At 36.3% G+C, this 17,156-nt stretch overlaps 1 protein-coding gene across 6 annotated transcripts in view; it reads left to right on the top strand.

The window, feature by feature from the left end:
• dennd5b (DENN/MADD domain containing 5B) overlaps positions 1-17,156 on the top strand; it is a 38,533-nt gene that overhangs the window by 16,024 nt on the left and 5,353 nt on the right. For 3 of the 6 annotated variants that reach the window (XM_016534857.1, XM_016534855.1, XM_016534854.1), the window contains 14 exons: positions 467-576; positions 1,847-2,573; positions 4,820-5,007; positions 8,048-8,623; positions 8,788-9,019; positions 11,551-11,701; positions 11,981-12,071; positions 13,263-13,370; positions 13,737-13,868; positions 15,000-15,152; positions 15,242-15,320; positions 16,064-16,145; positions 16,353-16,481; positions 16,686-16,807. In XM_016534857.1, the coding sequence (XP_016390343.1) occupies positions 467-576; positions 1,847-2,573; positions 4,820-5,007; positions 8,048-8,623; positions 8,788-9,019; positions 11,551-11,701; positions 11,981-12,071; positions 13,263-13,370; positions 13,737-13,868; positions 15,000-15,152; positions 15,242-15,320; positions 16,064-16,145; positions 16,353-16,481; positions 16,686-16,807 (2,880 nt within the window). Of the gene's footprint in view, positions 1-466; positions 577-1,017; positions 1,547-1,846; positions 2,574-4,819; positions 5,008-8,047; positions 8,624-8,787; positions 9,020-11,550; positions 11,702-11,980; positions 12,072-13,262; positions 13,371-13,736; positions 13,869-14,999; positions 15,153-15,241; positions 15,321-16,063; positions 16,146-16,352; positions 16,482-16,685; positions 16,808-17,156 lie in introns of those variants that run through there. The other 3 variants (XM_016534859.1, XM_016534858.1, XM_016534860.1) reach the window with 2 other exon arrangements.

Below are 17,156 nucleotides of genomic sequence, written 5' to 3'. Positions count from 1 at the left end.
TACATGGTAAATACAAGTGGATTACTCTGTCCAACGTACCTGAGAGAGTTGTAGTAAACATGTCACAGCAACGTTTGTTTCAACAAGTTATTAAGCTATCAAAAGAAGGTGTGAAATGTGTCTTAGAGTATTGTGCAAGATTTATTTAACTGTATGTTGAAATATACATTCAAGTAAACACCTTAAAGTTCAGCACAACTAAGCAGATGTAACTTGTTTATGTGGATATCTCCATACAGTACCATCCTCTCAAAAGGCCTTGCAGTTTAGTGGCGAAACCATGAAACTTTTATCAGTTTAATGCAGTGTAGCTAAGACACATGACAAACCTCTTCTTATTTACGACCATGTATAAAAATTCAGACACACTCGTACCATAGCTTTTGCATTCTAAAGCTTATGAATATTTTAAAAGATGTTTCCAATCCTCTACTCTCCTTAATACTTATTCCATTCCTCTCTGCAGGGGAAAACTTTGATCAGAGCCCCCTCAAAAGGACCTTCAAATCCAAAGTGCTTGCCCACTACCCAGAGAACATCGAGTGCAACCCATTTGACCAGGATGCTGTCAACATGGTAAGTGACTTCAGTACTTGACACTTTTACCTCTTTGGTTTACGCCTTTGATTTATTACCTCCAGCAGTGATTTGAATGTTTTTAATGTTTTATATCATTCTTTTGTTTTGTATCATTCAATTTGTTTTGTGCTCGTTTTCTACAATCATTTTGTTTTGTTTTGGTTGTGTTTTGTTTTATTCTTTTGTTTTGTATCATTCTATTGTTTTGTGTTTTGTTTGGAGTCTTATGTTGTTTATTTTATTATTCTTATTTTGTGTGTTTGTTTTTGTTTTAGAGTTTTGTTTTTGGTTGTTTTGTTTCATTCTATTGTTTTGTTTTAAGTTTTATTTTTGTTTATTCATTTATTTTATATTTTATTATTCTTGTTTTGTGTGTTTGTTTGTTTTGATTTGTGATGTTGTGCTTTTTTTTTTTTATTATGTTTTGTTTGAAGTATGTCTGGGACACGTGCCTTTCAGAGCATGCTGAGGCTTGATGACTTGGGTGAATTTTTATGACAAATTTATCATGTCCAACTCATCTAAACTTGTTTGTTTTCTGTTTCAAATAAATTCCCACACACAATCTCACTATTTCTCACATTAGTCATAAGAAAGATCTGTATCTGCATTGATTTGGAGTGTCATAACATGTACACACAGCCTCTCACTCACTCTGTGGTTGCATGCAGTGATCAGCCGAAGCGTGTGTGTTACCGTCCCAGAGCATGCAGAGGTAACGAAAACTTCTGACCTATCGTTCCTGTGCTGCAAGATAGTTTTTTCCATCGGCAAACGTAAACGGAAGCTTGGCAGTAGTGACACCAGCATCAGTTATTCAACCCAGGCTCTCTGCTTACATCGGCATGGAAACGGCTCATTGTGCATGTTCTCGCTCTGTAAAAGGAACACCTGAAGTGTTCAGCGCTGCCAGTCATGGTGCCATCACATCATTTGAGAAAAAAACAAAACGTAATAACGTTCCTGTGTGAGTCATTTTTCAAGGCCAGTCTCTTATCTGCAGAGGTTCGCACATAAAACTATATACACACACACACACACACACACACACACACACACACATTAAAAGTGCTTGAAAGACAGCTTGCAATCACAGAACTCCATTTCAGTTCTCAGTCGACCAAGGTCTGGATAAGATTAGTTTTTTGATGTTGCTGGAAATGTAAACCGTAGAAGCCCTGCATATATAAAAATGCACAATAAAGGCAACATTAAGAAATGTATAGTTACTGAAGCAACAAGTCATTTTCTCTCTCTTTCTCTTCAGCTCTGCATGCCCAAAGGTCTGTCATTCCGAACACAGCGTGACAGTCGTACCCCACAGTTCCACTCTTTCCTCATCACAAGAGAAGACGGATCCCGCACTTATGGTTTCGTTCACACCTTCTACGAGGAGGTGACCAGCCCTCAGATCTGCTCCGCCATGCAGACGCTACACCAGATGCACCAAGCAGAGCATAATGCATCTGCCCATAACTGCCCTTCGTCGTCATCCTCTTCCTCATCGTCCTCATCCTCCTCTAGTATGGACTCTTTAGCCAGCAGCCTGGATGAAGTTGAGTCTCCTTCCTCAACTTCCTCCTTACAAGGGGGCCGCAGGAGCTGTGGCTGCTCCGGCGAAGGCTACGATTCTGTTCGCGACACTCTGTACGTGTCCAAAGCTATGTGTCTAATCACGCCCATGCCCTTCATGCACGCCTGTAAACGCTTCCTGTCCCAGGTGCACCGTGCTGTCATCTCCCATCAGCCACCCCCACTTCCTTTGGAAAGCTACATCTACAACATCCTCTATGAAGTACCTTTGCCGCCGCCTGGACGCTCTTTGAAGTTCCACGGAGTGTATGAACCTATCCTGTGCCAGAGGCCTGGTGTCGGGGAGCTGCCGTTGGCTGATTTCCCACTGAGTGAGGCCTTCCAGTTGTTGGGAGTGGAAAATCTGGTGCAGATTTTTACTTGTGTCCTACTAGAGATGCAGATCCTTCTCTACTCACAAGGTAAGGAACCTACAGTTTTTAGCTAAGGAAATATGTTTTTTGTTTTTTTTGGTCGTCTTTGTTTGCACCTGCCTAGTCCAGATTTATCCACTTGTGCTTGCTTTCGTATGGTTTTGTTTTGTTTTGTGTTTTTTGCTTTCGTTTGTTTTGTTAATACTTGTTTGGTCTCTCTTTTTGTTTGCTTTCATTTGGTTTTGACTGTTTCAGGTTGTTTTGTGTGTTCCGCTTGTTTAATTTGGTTACGTTCGGCTTCTCTTGACTTTGTTTGGTCTCTCTTTTTGTTTGCTTTCATTTGGTTTTGCCTGTTTCATGTGATTTTGTGTGTTCCGCTTGTTTTATTTGGTTTAGTTCGGTTTCGCTTGGCTAAGTTGGCTTTGTTTGCTTTCATTTGGCTTTGCTTTCATATGTGTTTGGTCTTGCTTTGTTTGCTTTTGTTCTGTTTAGTTTCGACTGGTTTTGTTCATATTAGTTTGGTTTTGAATGTTTTATTTTGCTTTCATTTTCTTTCTGTTGTTTAGTTCGGTTTTGTTTGGCTTTGTTTGCTATCGTTTTTGTTTGGTTGTGCCTGGTTTCGTTTGCTTTAATTTGTTTTGTTCATATTCATTTGCTTTCGCATGGGTTTGTTTGCTTTTGTTTGGTGCATATTGCTTTTTTTTAATTTGGTTTATTTTTGTTTTCTTTATTTCATTGTATTATTTTTTTACTATTATTACATGATAAAATAAATACAAAATATAGACTTATTTATGTGTTTATTACAGTAATGCAGTTTCCAAACTATATATTGACTTTCTGTGGTTATTTCTAATGATTAATTGTCTTAATGCTATGATAATTATGTGGTTTAATTAATTCCATTTCAAATGTATTAACCAATTGACAAGCTCTACTTTTATATCAAGCTTACAGGCTGTTTGTGTTTGACTCAAGTATTCGCTGTATGCAGATCAGTTAATCTCTTATTTAAGCATTTAAATTAGAGTTCTGATTTTGGCAAGTGCATCTTTGCAGGACCTTTGATGTGGAGACTGAGTGAATGTGGAGGAGCCTAATGAATATTACATTACCCTGCTGCAGCACATATGCTTTTCAGTAAACACAAGCTGATACACATGCTAATGAATTCCTCTGACTGTTCTCCATATAAACAAATGATGAGATTTTTATGAGAAACATCTATTAATAATAACATTGCCCTGTTTTAGTAAGTCCACCATAGAGTATTATGTGATAAGTTGCTTTTCATCTAACTTAACTTGGGTCCAAATTGAACCATCATCAAGTGCCAAAGGCAAGTAGAAAAAATGACTTATTGACTGATGATTCAATAAACAGATTTGCCAGCCAGTTTTAGGAATTTCAAATTCATGGTTACGATCTTCACTGTTATGCATATATACTATAGTAGGGAAAAACAATAATTAACTTTTATATTGACAAAAAACAATATACTAGGGCTGTAAAGTGATAAAAAAAATGATTTATTAGTTACACAGTGTGGTGATTAATTGATCTACTTAATCACACATCAAATTTGTCTGAGACATTTTTGAGAAAGCTTCAAATAGACATTACAAAAAGAAAAGACATATTATGATATAACACTTTTATTTTTTAAAAATCTGATTTCTTTATTATTTCTTTATTTTAATTTATTATTATTATTATTATTTTATTTATTTGTTTATTTATTTATTTTTCTATAATGCAGAATACAGTTTCATGGCTGGTAAGACATATTTTAAGGCTGGTAAATTTTATTTAAATAATTCACTTGCTGGTGGCAAAAAGTGAATTTCAATTAGGGCTGCACGATAAATCGCATGCGATATTTAACGCGCATCTTGTCAGAAAAGCCGGTTCTGTAATCAGCGGTAAATCTCCATCACCTGCGGGATTTCACATTGAGCAGCATTAACTACACAGAGCCGTTGTTCACTGACGAGCTGCGCAAAAAATCGCGCGAATATGAACGTGGTTTTGCGCAGCTCGTCAGTAAACAACGGCTCTGTGTAGTTAATGCTGCTCAATGAGAAAGCCCGCAGGTGATGGTGATTTACCGCTGATTACAGAACCGGCTTTTCTGACAAGATGCGCGTTAAATATCGCATGCGATTAATCGTGCAGCCCTAATTTCAATTAACTTAAATGTATTCATTACATATTTGAATTGTATAATGATTTCTTATAATAATTTTTTGTCATTTGAAGTTATTTAGACTTTTCTTTTGTCTGTGTACATCTAGATTACCAGAGGCTCATGGTGGTTGCAGAGGGAATCACAACGTTGCTGTTCCCGTTCCAGTGGCAGCATGTGTATGTGCCCATCCTTCCTGCTTCACTTCTGCACTTCCTGGACGCCCCTGTGCCGTATCTCATGGGACTGCAGTCCAAAGAGGGCACGGACCGCTCCAAACTAGAGCTGCCTCAAGAGGTAACCTGCACATTCACACACTTTTTCTCACCACAGCCACTTAGAAATTCCTGGGATGTGGACGCCTCCATCAAGTGGGCTGTTTTTTTAAGAGGCTTTATAACTTTGAGCCGGATTGGCTGGTGACGATGGATGATCTGCATATTAGAACGCCCTCAATGCCTTTAGAAAGCACCAGAGGCCTTTGCTGAAAATAGCCTGACCAGTATCTTTTACAATCCTTGTTTCCCTCTTATTTCTTATTGTGAATACAGTGCTTCCATGTTTGATGTGTTACATTAGCTTCAGAGCTTTCGTTTCTTTGTGTCGTGCTGTATCAGAATTCATAGCAGAGGTTAATTATTCATGGTTTGTCCGTCTGGATGCTGCAAGGCTTCCCCACATCCTCAACCCTAAATCCCATTTTCCGTAACTCAGCATCCAGATTCCCTGCTATGCTTTCTCTTTGAAGTCACTCTGACCCAGAAAAAAAAGACTAATGGCATCGAGAGCGAGACCGAAGGGGAACAAGAGAGGAGATGGCTCATTTTGGGAAAGCAACATGGGTTTCTATTTTACTGCATCACTTTTGTGTTTCTGTTTGCTGTTTGCTTATGTAAGTTAATGTTTAAAAGTTTGGGGTCGGTAGGATTCTGAAATATTTTTGAAAAAATTATCTTATGTTCACCAAGGCTGTATTTATTTGATCAAGTTGATTTGTTACATTTAAAAACACAAATATTGGTAATTACTGTATTAAGACAGTTTAAAATAATGGTTTTCTATTTTAATAGATTTTAAAATGTGATCTATTCCTGTGATGGCAAAGCTGAATTTTCAGCAGCCATTACTCCAGTTTTCAGTGTTGATTTGCTGCTCAAGAAACATTTGTTGTTATCAATATTGAAAACCGTTGTACTGCTTAATATACTGTGATATTTTCAGGATTCACTCATTAGAACTTTCAAATGAACATCATTTATTTGAAATAGAACATTTTTTAACATTATAAATGTCCTAGTCTTTACTGTCACTTTTGATCAATTTAATGCATCTATGCTGAATAAAAGTTTGAATTTCTTTCTTTAAAAAAAACTCACTTTTGAACAGTAGTGTAGAAACTCTAGAAATTATACTCTTAATAAAACTCATTAAAATGCACAGCACACAAATATTGAGAAATATAATAAATGCAATAAAATTATTATTTATTGTTATTTACATTTTGCCTCATCCACCATCTTTTTTTCACTGACCTTGTTACAGGGCATTTTGGGATTGCCATTTCTGTAGTCATCTCTTGAGGCTGGATTCTGCTAAAATGCCGCTCTCCTCACAACCGTTTCCTTGTCCTTGCTTTAAAACCACTTGAGGTTTTCTGATAAGTCCTTGTGTAACAACACTCCGAGTATGGCTAACAGTGACATTTAGTTAAATTATTATGCTTCAGCTCCTGTCCATTGTTTTACCCATTTTAGAACAGGATTCTTCTGATCAGGAACAGTATTAGTATGCAATGAGTGTTAGATGCAGTACAACACAAACCTACATGTATGCACACACTCATGTTTATGTAGCAGTGTAAAAGGAGACATTAAAAAAGTACATATAAAGAAATCTGACACACATTTCAAATTATGTGCACTCATATGAAATGAAGACAGTCATAAAGATGAACCTAAAGTAACTAGCATTTTTTTAATAGGAAAAAATATGTAGTGTTTTTATTTAGCTAGGTCAAACACATACATACTGGCCCGAATGCTGGTTTCTGACAGGCTGTCAGCATTGTGGCCTGACAGAACGGATAGTTCTGCTTGACTGATTTATTTTTACAGCAACAAGGTCACTCTCACACACACACTCACTTGAGGGCATTTTGACTGCATGAGCTGCATTGCATGTGACTGAACAGCAATGTGTCACACAGTGAGATTTCTAATGATCCACTGGATTGATTTAACCTAATTCCAGATGTTGTCTTTGGTTATTAGGTCAGTACAGCTGATGATTTCTATTGCAACTTGGGTCAGTGTGGGTGTTTGAATACTGTAATTTCCCAGCATGCATTTGTGTTTTGGACATTTCTTTGTTTGGCACATCACAATGAAGTTGGCTTATAATGTAATCTTCATGTTAATGTAGTGATTATTTTGCCATCATTTTTTGGTCTTAAATTATATTATATTATATTATATTATATTATATTTGTGTATATATATATATATAATATTAATTTATGACCCAAAAAAATTAATTATAAATAGTCAAACCAAAATTTCAGACGCCTTCAACATTTCTCACATTATCACAGTTTATTTGCTATAGTTTAGAAAATGGTAATAAAATATGACAAGAACTCCGAGTTCATTCATCTTGATAATGTCAGATAACTTTGATAGAAAGGTATGTAATGGATTCGGTTGAATTAGCTGTCAGCTGTTAAATTTAAGTACACAATTAGATCATACCAATTTAGGTCAACCAATTAACAAGCAATGCTTAATTTTGTTCAGTCTTTGATGTAAAAATGTCGCTTTAGCTATTAAAGAAAAAACACTTAAGCAAAACATGGTCAGGTCAAAGTGTCTGAATAGTTTTCGGTCCCAAATTTTTAAATCAATTTTACTGGTAGTCCACAATTTTTGGGTATAATAAGTCACAGTTTACTTTATTTTGCTATCCTCACTTGCATAAATGAACTGCACCCACTAGTAAAAAAAAAAAAGGATCTGGTGTCTGAATAATTTTTGGTTTGACTGTATATATAAAGTAAAATACATTTTAAAATGTTTTACTTCAAAGCATTTAAAAACACTTGTTTGTCATTGACCCATTTATACACACACACACACAAACAAATTTCCTTTGTCACAGCATTATTGTTTATTGTTGCATTATACTACAGGTTGAAGTGTAATTACAGAAACATCAGCCTGGTGACATTTAATGTCAAATAATAAAAGTGTTGTACAGCAAAACTTGAACTCCTGCAATTGCAGACTTAGATGTGTGGCTTGAAGCGTAAATGTTAATTTGCACGGCTCCTTTCTCTCCTCAGGCGAACCTGTGTTTTGTTGACATCGACAGCCACTGCATTGAGCTGCCTGAAGACTTCCCTCAGTTCCCCAACAAGACCGAATTCATCCAGGAACTCAGTGAGGTATTGCTCAGTTTTGGTCTGTCTCCTGAGGGGGGCAACGCCTCCCCTGAACCAGCTGTCAGCTCGCAGACCTCCATGCTGGAGAAAGAGCTGAAGAGCACATCCCTGAGTGAGTTGGTGGATGACAGAAAGAATGGCAACCTCGGTGGAGAGGCGCTGGACGTGCTGGAACTTCTTCAGGGCAACCCGACTCTGGAGCGTCTGCAGGCTCTGGCCAAAAGGACTGGGGTGAAAGTGGCCCGTCTGGAGGCATTGGCAGTGGGGCAGAAAGCTGTAGGGGAGGAGGGCGTGGGAGGAAGGTCTCCTGCCGAGGAAGAGGAGCTGAAGAACGCTAAACTGAATGTGCAGCTGAGGGAGGTGTTCGCTGCACGCTTTGCGACAATGTTCGCGGACTACGAGTCGTTTGTGATTCAGAACTCACCAGATCTGGAGTCCTGGCTGACCAATAGAGAGCAAATGCACAACTTTGACAAGGTGACTTACATTCTACACACTTATTAGCAAAACTAATTAGACACGCTCTTAATATTTTTGTTGTAGTTTAGTTAGGCACTTTTGTATTGGTCTTGTAGCAAAGTTTTCATCAAAAGTTTCAGATGGTACCTCCATATAAGTTCTTTCATTTGATTTCTCTTTAGGCCTCATTCCTTTCCGACCAGCCGGAACCGTACTTGCCCTTCCTGTCCCATTTCATCGAAACACAAATGTTTGCCACCTTCATCGACAACAAGATCATGTCTCAGTGGGAGGAGAAAGAACTCCTCCTTCGAGTGTTTGACGGACGCATTGAGAAGGCCCGTCTCTACAATGTTCGCGCACCCAGCTTGCGCTCATCTGTTTACCAGAAATGCACCTTCCTCAAAGAGTCGGGTAAGAAACATTGAGATTGACTTCTCATAATATATTAAAGTAAAATGTATTTGATGTTTTATCATAGTTTAATGTGCAAAGTCAATTGTTTAAGCCATTTGAAGTTTCTACTATTACAATTTTCAAAACATTGCTGATCTCTGACTCAACCAGTGATCCTTTGTCCAAACAATATCAGACGGGGGGAGAAAAAAATAATAAATTAATATCTTGGCACAGAAATTGCACTCTTCATCTTTAACGTAATTTGTGTTCAAATGAGCATATTTTTCCAAAGATAAGTTTTGTGTGGTATGGAATATGGATGACTTTTCATAATCTCATAAAATCCCATAGGATAAAATCATACAACCAACCATACATTTTTTGTTATTCCCCCTAGAATTTCTTATTTTACTTGAATATACTCTTCCATTCAAAAGTTTGAGGTCGGTAAGATTTATTTTTTCTTTTGAAAGAAGTCCCTTGTACTGCTCAAGGCTGCATTTATTTTTATAAAAAATGTAAAAACAGTTGCATTGTGAAATATTACAAATAGAAAAAAAGAAAAAAACTATATTTTAAAATATTTTAAAATGTAATTTATTTCTATGATGCTGTTACTTTTCTGTGTGACATGCTTCATCCTTCAGAAATCATTCTAATATGTTGATTTGGGGTTCAATAATATAATTATTAATTATCAATAGAAATATTACTTATTATAGAAAACAGAAAAAAGAACAGCATTTTTTTGGAAACAGAAATCTTTTGTAACATTATAAATACCCTTTCTGTCACTTTTGGTCAGTTTAATGCATCCTTGCTAAAATAAAAGTATTAATTTCTTTAAAAAATAAAATCCACAAACCGGTTGTGTATGTATGTCACATTACACAAGTAAAAAGGAGTGCAGTGCTATTTCATCTTGATTCAATTTTGAGGTCTTTGAAATTATTTTACTGTTGGGTGGTTTATACTGTGTTGGGTGTTCTTTGTCTCTATAAACAGATTCGAAAATCATTGTGTTTTGCTGCATTGAAAATGTCTTCTCATTTTATGCCTTACTGATTTTTGTGCAATCACATCCTCAGCAGAGCACCTTTCATCATTCTTTTTTCTGAACCGATGGTGAATCCCCAGTCATTGCTCTGTCACTACAAATTGTGTATTTCAATTTTAATGAAGCCTGTAGAAAAAGCCTGCCTAGATGATTATAGAGAGTGACAGTTCAAGAGGGCGGCTGCGGGGCCGAGGAGACGGGGGGAGAAAGAGAGATGGCAGAAGTGGTTGAAAAATGAGGAGTGGAGCACAGAATGAAAGAACTGAAGAGTGTGTCCTCAAATAAGTCAAATTAATGGAGCACTTTTGAAAGGCTGCCAAATGCTGAAAAGAACGGGCGCCTGGCGCTGTATTGTGCCATCTTGGGAAGCCTGTGTGTGTATGTGCGCTGAATATTGTTGCGTGCGCGTCTGCTCGCTAAGCCCTCAGTACCATTGTTAGGTCAATAACCTCTTGTCACACTGAAGGTCACTATTGGAAGATGGATGCTGCTGTTCTGGCTTAAAAAATGTGCTTCTGAAATGGCAAACTGCCCACAGATGCCCTATAAAAGATGCCCAACATTTTCAAAAACAAAATGCACTATGGAAGTCATAACGTTGATTGTTATATTAGTTGCAAAATGCTAGGCAGTAAATGAGTATGTTAGTATGAAAACAAGGTTTGAATTTATTCCAATTTCTGGAAAAGAATCAATGAAACTTTCTCATTGTAATGCACTGTACAACTTCTGTAGCAGCTTTATTTTTTCCTGTCAGGCTAATCAACAACAGCAACAACAACAACAATAGCTGTTTAATAATAATAAATAATAAAATAAAATAATTATAATTATTGTTAGACCGTAATACAGTTATTATTAATTCATTGTTATTTTTAATTTTTATTATTTTTCTTAAAGTCACTACTCATAGTTCTTTATTGAAGTTCATGTGTAAAATTCTAATTATTTATAAAAACTATGCAATATACAATAACAGTTATACTCTGTTTATTATTTATAATTCTAATTGTTTATTTGGGTTCTTTAAGACACTGGTCATGTTTCATTATTGAAGCTGAAGTGTAAAATTGTTATATTAATTTATAAAAAATATTCAATGAACACAACAATAATAAATAATATTTTCTTATTCTTAATACAATAATACTTATTGTTTATGCTTTTATTATTATATAAGTACATTATAATAATATTATAATATTTATCAGTTATTTATTATACTTGGTTTATTATTCTTATTTTTTTATTGATATTATTTTATATTTGGAATTTTTGAATATTTATATTATTTTGAAAAAAAAAATCACTCACTCAGATTGCTCAGTAATACTTTTATTTTAGCGTTGTGGAAGTCTAGCCTCAAGCTTACAGCTTATTATTAGTGAATATTCTGAAGTGATTTGTAGCTTCAACACTTCTCAAGACTCAAGTCTCAAGCTGTCACAACACGAACCCCTCTCACTCGAGCTGTGTTTCTCCTCTCCAGCCCAGGCCATAGAGCAGCGGCTGAGAAAGATCGACCACACAGCCATCCATCCTCACCTGCTGGATATGAAGATTGGTCAAGGAAAATACCAGCACAGCTTCTTCCCCAAACTACAGGCTGATGTGCTTGCCTCAGGGCCCACCAACAACAAGTGAGTCCTCTTCATGGCACACAACACCGTTATGAGAGATTGACTATTCAGTGTGGGGCATGTAACACTTCAGTGTCAATATTAGTTATAAAGCTCTTTTTTTAAACTACAACAGATGCTGCAATCCATCTGCTTTTAGTCACACTTCAATATTCAATAAGAAAAATGATTATTTATTTAGCTGTCTTTTCATTTACTTTGTGACAAAAAAACACTAAAGCAAACTCAATTTCAATGTGTGTGTGGGATAATCTAATAATGGAAACCCTCTTTGATCAGGTGGTCTAACCGCACATGCTCGACTCAGCGCAGAGTGGACCGTCACAGACAGCAGAACGACCATCTTGTGCTGGACAATGACCTCAAAGAGGTAAGACTGCAGCTTTCTTCCTCTTCAGCCTCTCTCCTCCTTTCTCTTTTTCTTCTTTCTCATCTTGTTCTGTGTGCAGCCTTTGATTAGCACAGACTTTTTATGTAATTCCTTCCATCTTGAGTCTTTTTACTTACTCCATCTCTTCTATACTGCTGCCCTCCAAGGGTCTTATTTGTCAGATGGTAGATAAAGCTGATTGTTGGCAGAATCACAAAGTAAATAAAGAGTGGTTTATCCAAAAAGGATAATTCTGTCTTTTGCTCAGCCTCATGTTGTTCCAAACCTGTAAGACTTACTTTCTTCCATGGAACACAAAAGAAGTTATTTTGAAAACTACAACTGTCGCTCTTTTCCATTGTTATTGTTAACTAAAATTAATACGATTAAAAACTGTTTTCAGTAATTGAAATAAAATATAAATATTAGATGAGAAAATTAAGCTTAAAAAAAGTAAATTCATTTATTTTTTTAGTTAGTTGCCAAAAGCAACTAAAATTAGTAAAGCTGAAATAAATATAAAGATAAATCAAAAATATTGTTTTTATTTATAAATTAATGACATTGACAAAAGCACATAACAGAATTTCTAAAAATTAAAATCAAATTAAAATCAAATATGAAAATGAAATATAATAAAAAAAATAATTAGGATACCTAAAAACTAAAATAAACCATATACTGTGTAAGTTGTCATTTACTGATAAATAACCGACAACCATTACAACCGAATCTCTGAATTAATAATCCAGACCAGTTTTGTAAATCAAATTGGCTGATTGATTTTGTACAGGAATTAAATGTTGCTGTGTCATTTTTCAGTGAGCTATTACTTATAGTTATTATAATGAACAGTAATTCTCCATAAATCGCAGATTCTTGATGTCTGAATCACATAAATGTTCTTCAGGGCTGAAAGTGATTTACATGAAATTTGACTTGTAAATGGCTCCTGATGAATCATGCTTAATGCAAAGGCCTCTTAGGCTTTTAGTGAATTTGCCTGTTCTCATTACTTCATTTGTCAGCATTTTCTTTTACTTCTGAGCTTGCGTTTTCTTTTTCAATCGTCTTCTTGCTTGTCTTTTCTTGCATTCATGTGCATGCTGCTTTTTTCTTTCTTTTTCTATTGTTTCTTCATCGTTTCTGTGTGCGTTTGTATGCTGTGTGGGCCATACCACCTCACGGCAGGTGGAGGGGTGTTTGCTCCTGCAGAACTCGATGGCTTTCTGGGATTGGGATAAGGCGCCACCCCCACCTATTAAACCGCCTAAAAAGTCCTTCTCGGCCTGCTGTCTGGTATGTGGAGGCCTGCCATTATATGACCGACTTAAAACATTCCTAACATGCCCTTAACAAACTCCTCCCAGATGTCAGAATTCCTCAAAGCCCCTCCCCTCAGACACACAGTGACCTTTGAACTCTGCTGCACACAATCCTGCCCCTGTATATTCCCACACGCCGGAGTTTGAGTAGTGAGCGCTTACCGACCCAGTCACTCAGCAATCATAAACCCCACAACAAAGAATAAAATCCTCTGCTTTATAATCAACCCCCTGTTGTAGCCCAATTGATCTTGTTTTTCTGTAAAGAAAGCAAGGTATATTAAACCTTTTTAAATGACTTTGCTCTTTTAAATGTCTGTGTCCTGATCTCTTTGTGTAGAAGTACATGCAGGAGGCCCGTAACCTGGGGAAGAACCTGAGACAGCCCAAACTATCAGACCTGTCCCCTGCGGTCATCGCTCAGACCAACTGGAAATTTGTGGAGGGTTTACTGAAAGAATGCAAAATGAAGGTCAGGATGAGTTTAATATGCACAGATGGATGTATTTGTGCGTGTGTGTTTTAACAAGGTTCCCACTGCCATGGAATACCTGGAAATTAAGAATGTTGGTTATAAGCCGATATTGGAGTTTTATTTACTTATTTACTTATTTACTTATTGACATTGAGGCTATTTAAATATATATATCATTGTTATTAAATTCTTAATTTTTTAGCAAATCTTCAAATGAATATCAATATTCTTTATAATATTGTGATACCTAAATTAATTAATTTATTTTTAATGACAAAATTGTATATAATCATAATATTGGCCATTTGTTGGTTATTGGCCAAGACATGGAAAAAAATATTTGGCTTATCATATTGACAAGAATTTTAGTGGTACATCTCCAAACTTTTTAAGAGTTGCTTGATTCAATCAAGTGGAAAATTATGATTTATTTATTTACTTATTAATTATTTATTTATTTTAATCCCTAAAAGTCAAATAAATTAATACAATCATGAAAATGATTATTAATATGAAATTATATTTCATATTAAAAATGTCTGTGCTCTAAAATTTTTAATCGGCTAGACATTCATCTTTGTAGAGTAGAATTTAATGCAAGCCACTGTCATAATAACATCAATCTGTCTGTTGCAAGTCTGTCTGGTGACTCTCAGCAGAATATTTTAGAGCACAGACATTATCAATATGAAATTTATATTTAATATTAAATGATTTCTGTGCTTTAAAATAGTTCATCGGCTAGACATGATATTTTTTGTAGAGTAGAATTTAATTCAAGTCACTGTTCATAACATCAATCAGTCTGTTGAGAGTCTGACTGGAGACAGTTGTAAACTAAGTAGTATAATCACATGCATTTATTAATTTAAAAGCTTGATGCTTAACGTACAATACAAATGGAAATCTGCTCCAGCAATCTCCGTGTAATGATATTAATATTTAGTAATCATGAACCGCTGGACAGGTCATGTAAAAGTCATAGAAATGTATTGGGCAAGAAGTGTGGGAACCGGGTTCTGAGTACAAGCATAATTACTAGTCTGACCCACTTGTCTGCTGCATTAAAGACCTTAGACTCAATCAAGATTGAAATGTCTGGTATGTTGTTTATCAATGGATGTTCAGACCAAGCGTATGTTGGTGGAGAAAATGGGCAGAGAGGCTGTTGAACTGGGACATGGAGAGGTGAACATCACCGGCCTGGAGGAGAACACACTCATAGCTAGTCTGTGTGACCTGCTGGAGAGAATATGGAGCCACGGCCTACAGGTCAAACAGGTGAGACACACTAATGGAAATGCGTTTCACATTATAACATATACGAGCTAACGCAGGGAATCACTGTGTGCTGTTATCTTGGTTTATAGGGAAAGTCTGCGCTGTGGTCTCATTTAGTGCACTACCAGACGAGAGAAGAGAAAAATGAACAGCTGTTAGAGTCTCCAGGTAAAATATATATGAGTTTGTAAGACGAGAAACAACTCTACTCAAAAGTTATAGAACGACTTTCAGGGGTGTTAGTTTCTGTAGGGCTGCATTTAGTTGAGGTTCATCTCGCATAACATAAATTGTCATTTGGCGCCTCTAGCACAGGTAGCTGAACTCAAATATGTAAAAACAAAATGCGAAACCTTGTTTGTGATATATTTGTCATGTGTAAATCTAAAAAAGTGATTAAAGTAGGATTTGATAAAGTACTTGTCATGCTTTGTTTGATTGATACTGATTGCAAGTGTCATGCTAACATTTAGCATTACTGCATCATATTGAAGTGTAAATATACTTGTACTCAAAAAAAACAATGTTTTTTTTTTTTTTTAGACTTAAAGCTTGTTTTTCATTGTTTTGGGGAAGTTCAAGGCCTAATTAAGTTGTAAACATGTTTAGCTAACTTTAAATAGCTTAGTGCAATTTAGACATATAAGCTAATTTTTCATGTTCATAACTGTTATAGTAATTTCAAAACACACTTGAATTGAGTTTTAAATTGCATTTGGCATTCAGTTTGCATCGTTAGAACAGTTTGTGTTCATGTATACAGTATGTCTAGACTATGTTTCAGGCCTAACACTTCTACATGCTAAGCATGCTAGCAGGCTAACAGTGCCTCAAGAAGGGATTTAAAATTGCGATTTTCTTTCTTCTGAAACTGCTCTAAGTGCTAAAACTGTTTGTTTCTTGCTCCGCAGTGTCCAATGGCCAGGAAAAACGGAAGCCAGAGTCCAGTGTTGGTCTTCCTGCATTACGTGTATCAGTCATACAGGATATGAGGTGTGTTTATTGCCTGAGGACAGTTATTATTGTATACCGTAGTGCTTATTACATTGTTTTGGTTGTATAATTCAGTTGACAATGATGTTTTTAAAAAAGAGATTGATTTGCATTGCTTGCAGCCTCTTCAACCCACATACAGTGAATTGCATTATTGCTTTTGATTTTCTGTCTTTCTTCATCATCCTCTCTCTTTCGACTTCTCAGACACATCCAGAGCATGGGAGAGATTAAAACCGATGTAGGTCGAGCACGTGCTTGGATCCGTCTGTCTCTGGAGAAAAAACTTCTTTCCCAGCATCTCAAACAGCTGCTGTCTAACCAGGCCTTAACCAAGTACGTGCAATACTAAACACACATCCACAGTCCCATCTACACTCACACACACACACACACACACACCTGCAGGCTTTCAGACTCCCACATACACACCAAAAATCATGCTCATCAAAAGAATTTGTGAGTGACGCAAACAAGCACACGCATGCTGACCCGTTTCAAGTAAGTGCACCTGTTATTAAGTATGCGATGTTCCCACAGGAAGCTGTACAAGCGTTACGCCTTCTTGCGCTGCGAAGAGGAAAAAGAGCAGTTTCTCTTTCATCTCCTGAGCCTGAATGCCGTGGACTACTTCTGCTTTACCAGCGTCTTCACCACTATAAGTACGTCCCACAGAAAGAGAGACACACACAGATGTACAGATATGCAAATCAGGACTGTATCTACATAGTCAGTTGATGTATATTACATTTTTTACATTTGTTCCTCTAAATCTTGAGTATTTGGTGATATATTTGATGCAAACACTCATACAAAACAGCAGGGAACAGCTTCTGTATTCATCCAGCATATCTGGCACTTGATATTGATTTGATGCTGCGTGACTGATTGATTGATTGATTGACCAAGGCATGACAAATTCATATTTATGCTGCAAAACAGGATGTTGCATTGCAACTTAGAATATATTTTTAACTCATTACGAATTTATTTTTCTGTCTTTTTTTTACA

The sequence above is a fragment of the Sinocyclocheilus rhinocerous genome, unplaced genomic scaffold (assembly GCF_001515625.1).
Source record: "Sinocyclocheilus rhinocerous isolate Xijiao unplaced genomic scaffold, SAMN03320098_v1.1 scaffold153, whole genome shotgun sequence".
Classification (NCBI taxonomy): domain Eukaryota; kingdom Metazoa; phylum Chordata; class Actinopteri; order Cypriniformes; family Cyprinidae; genus Sinocyclocheilus; species Sinocyclocheilus rhinocerous.
This window is presented reverse-complemented; position numbering and strand designations above follow the sequence as displayed.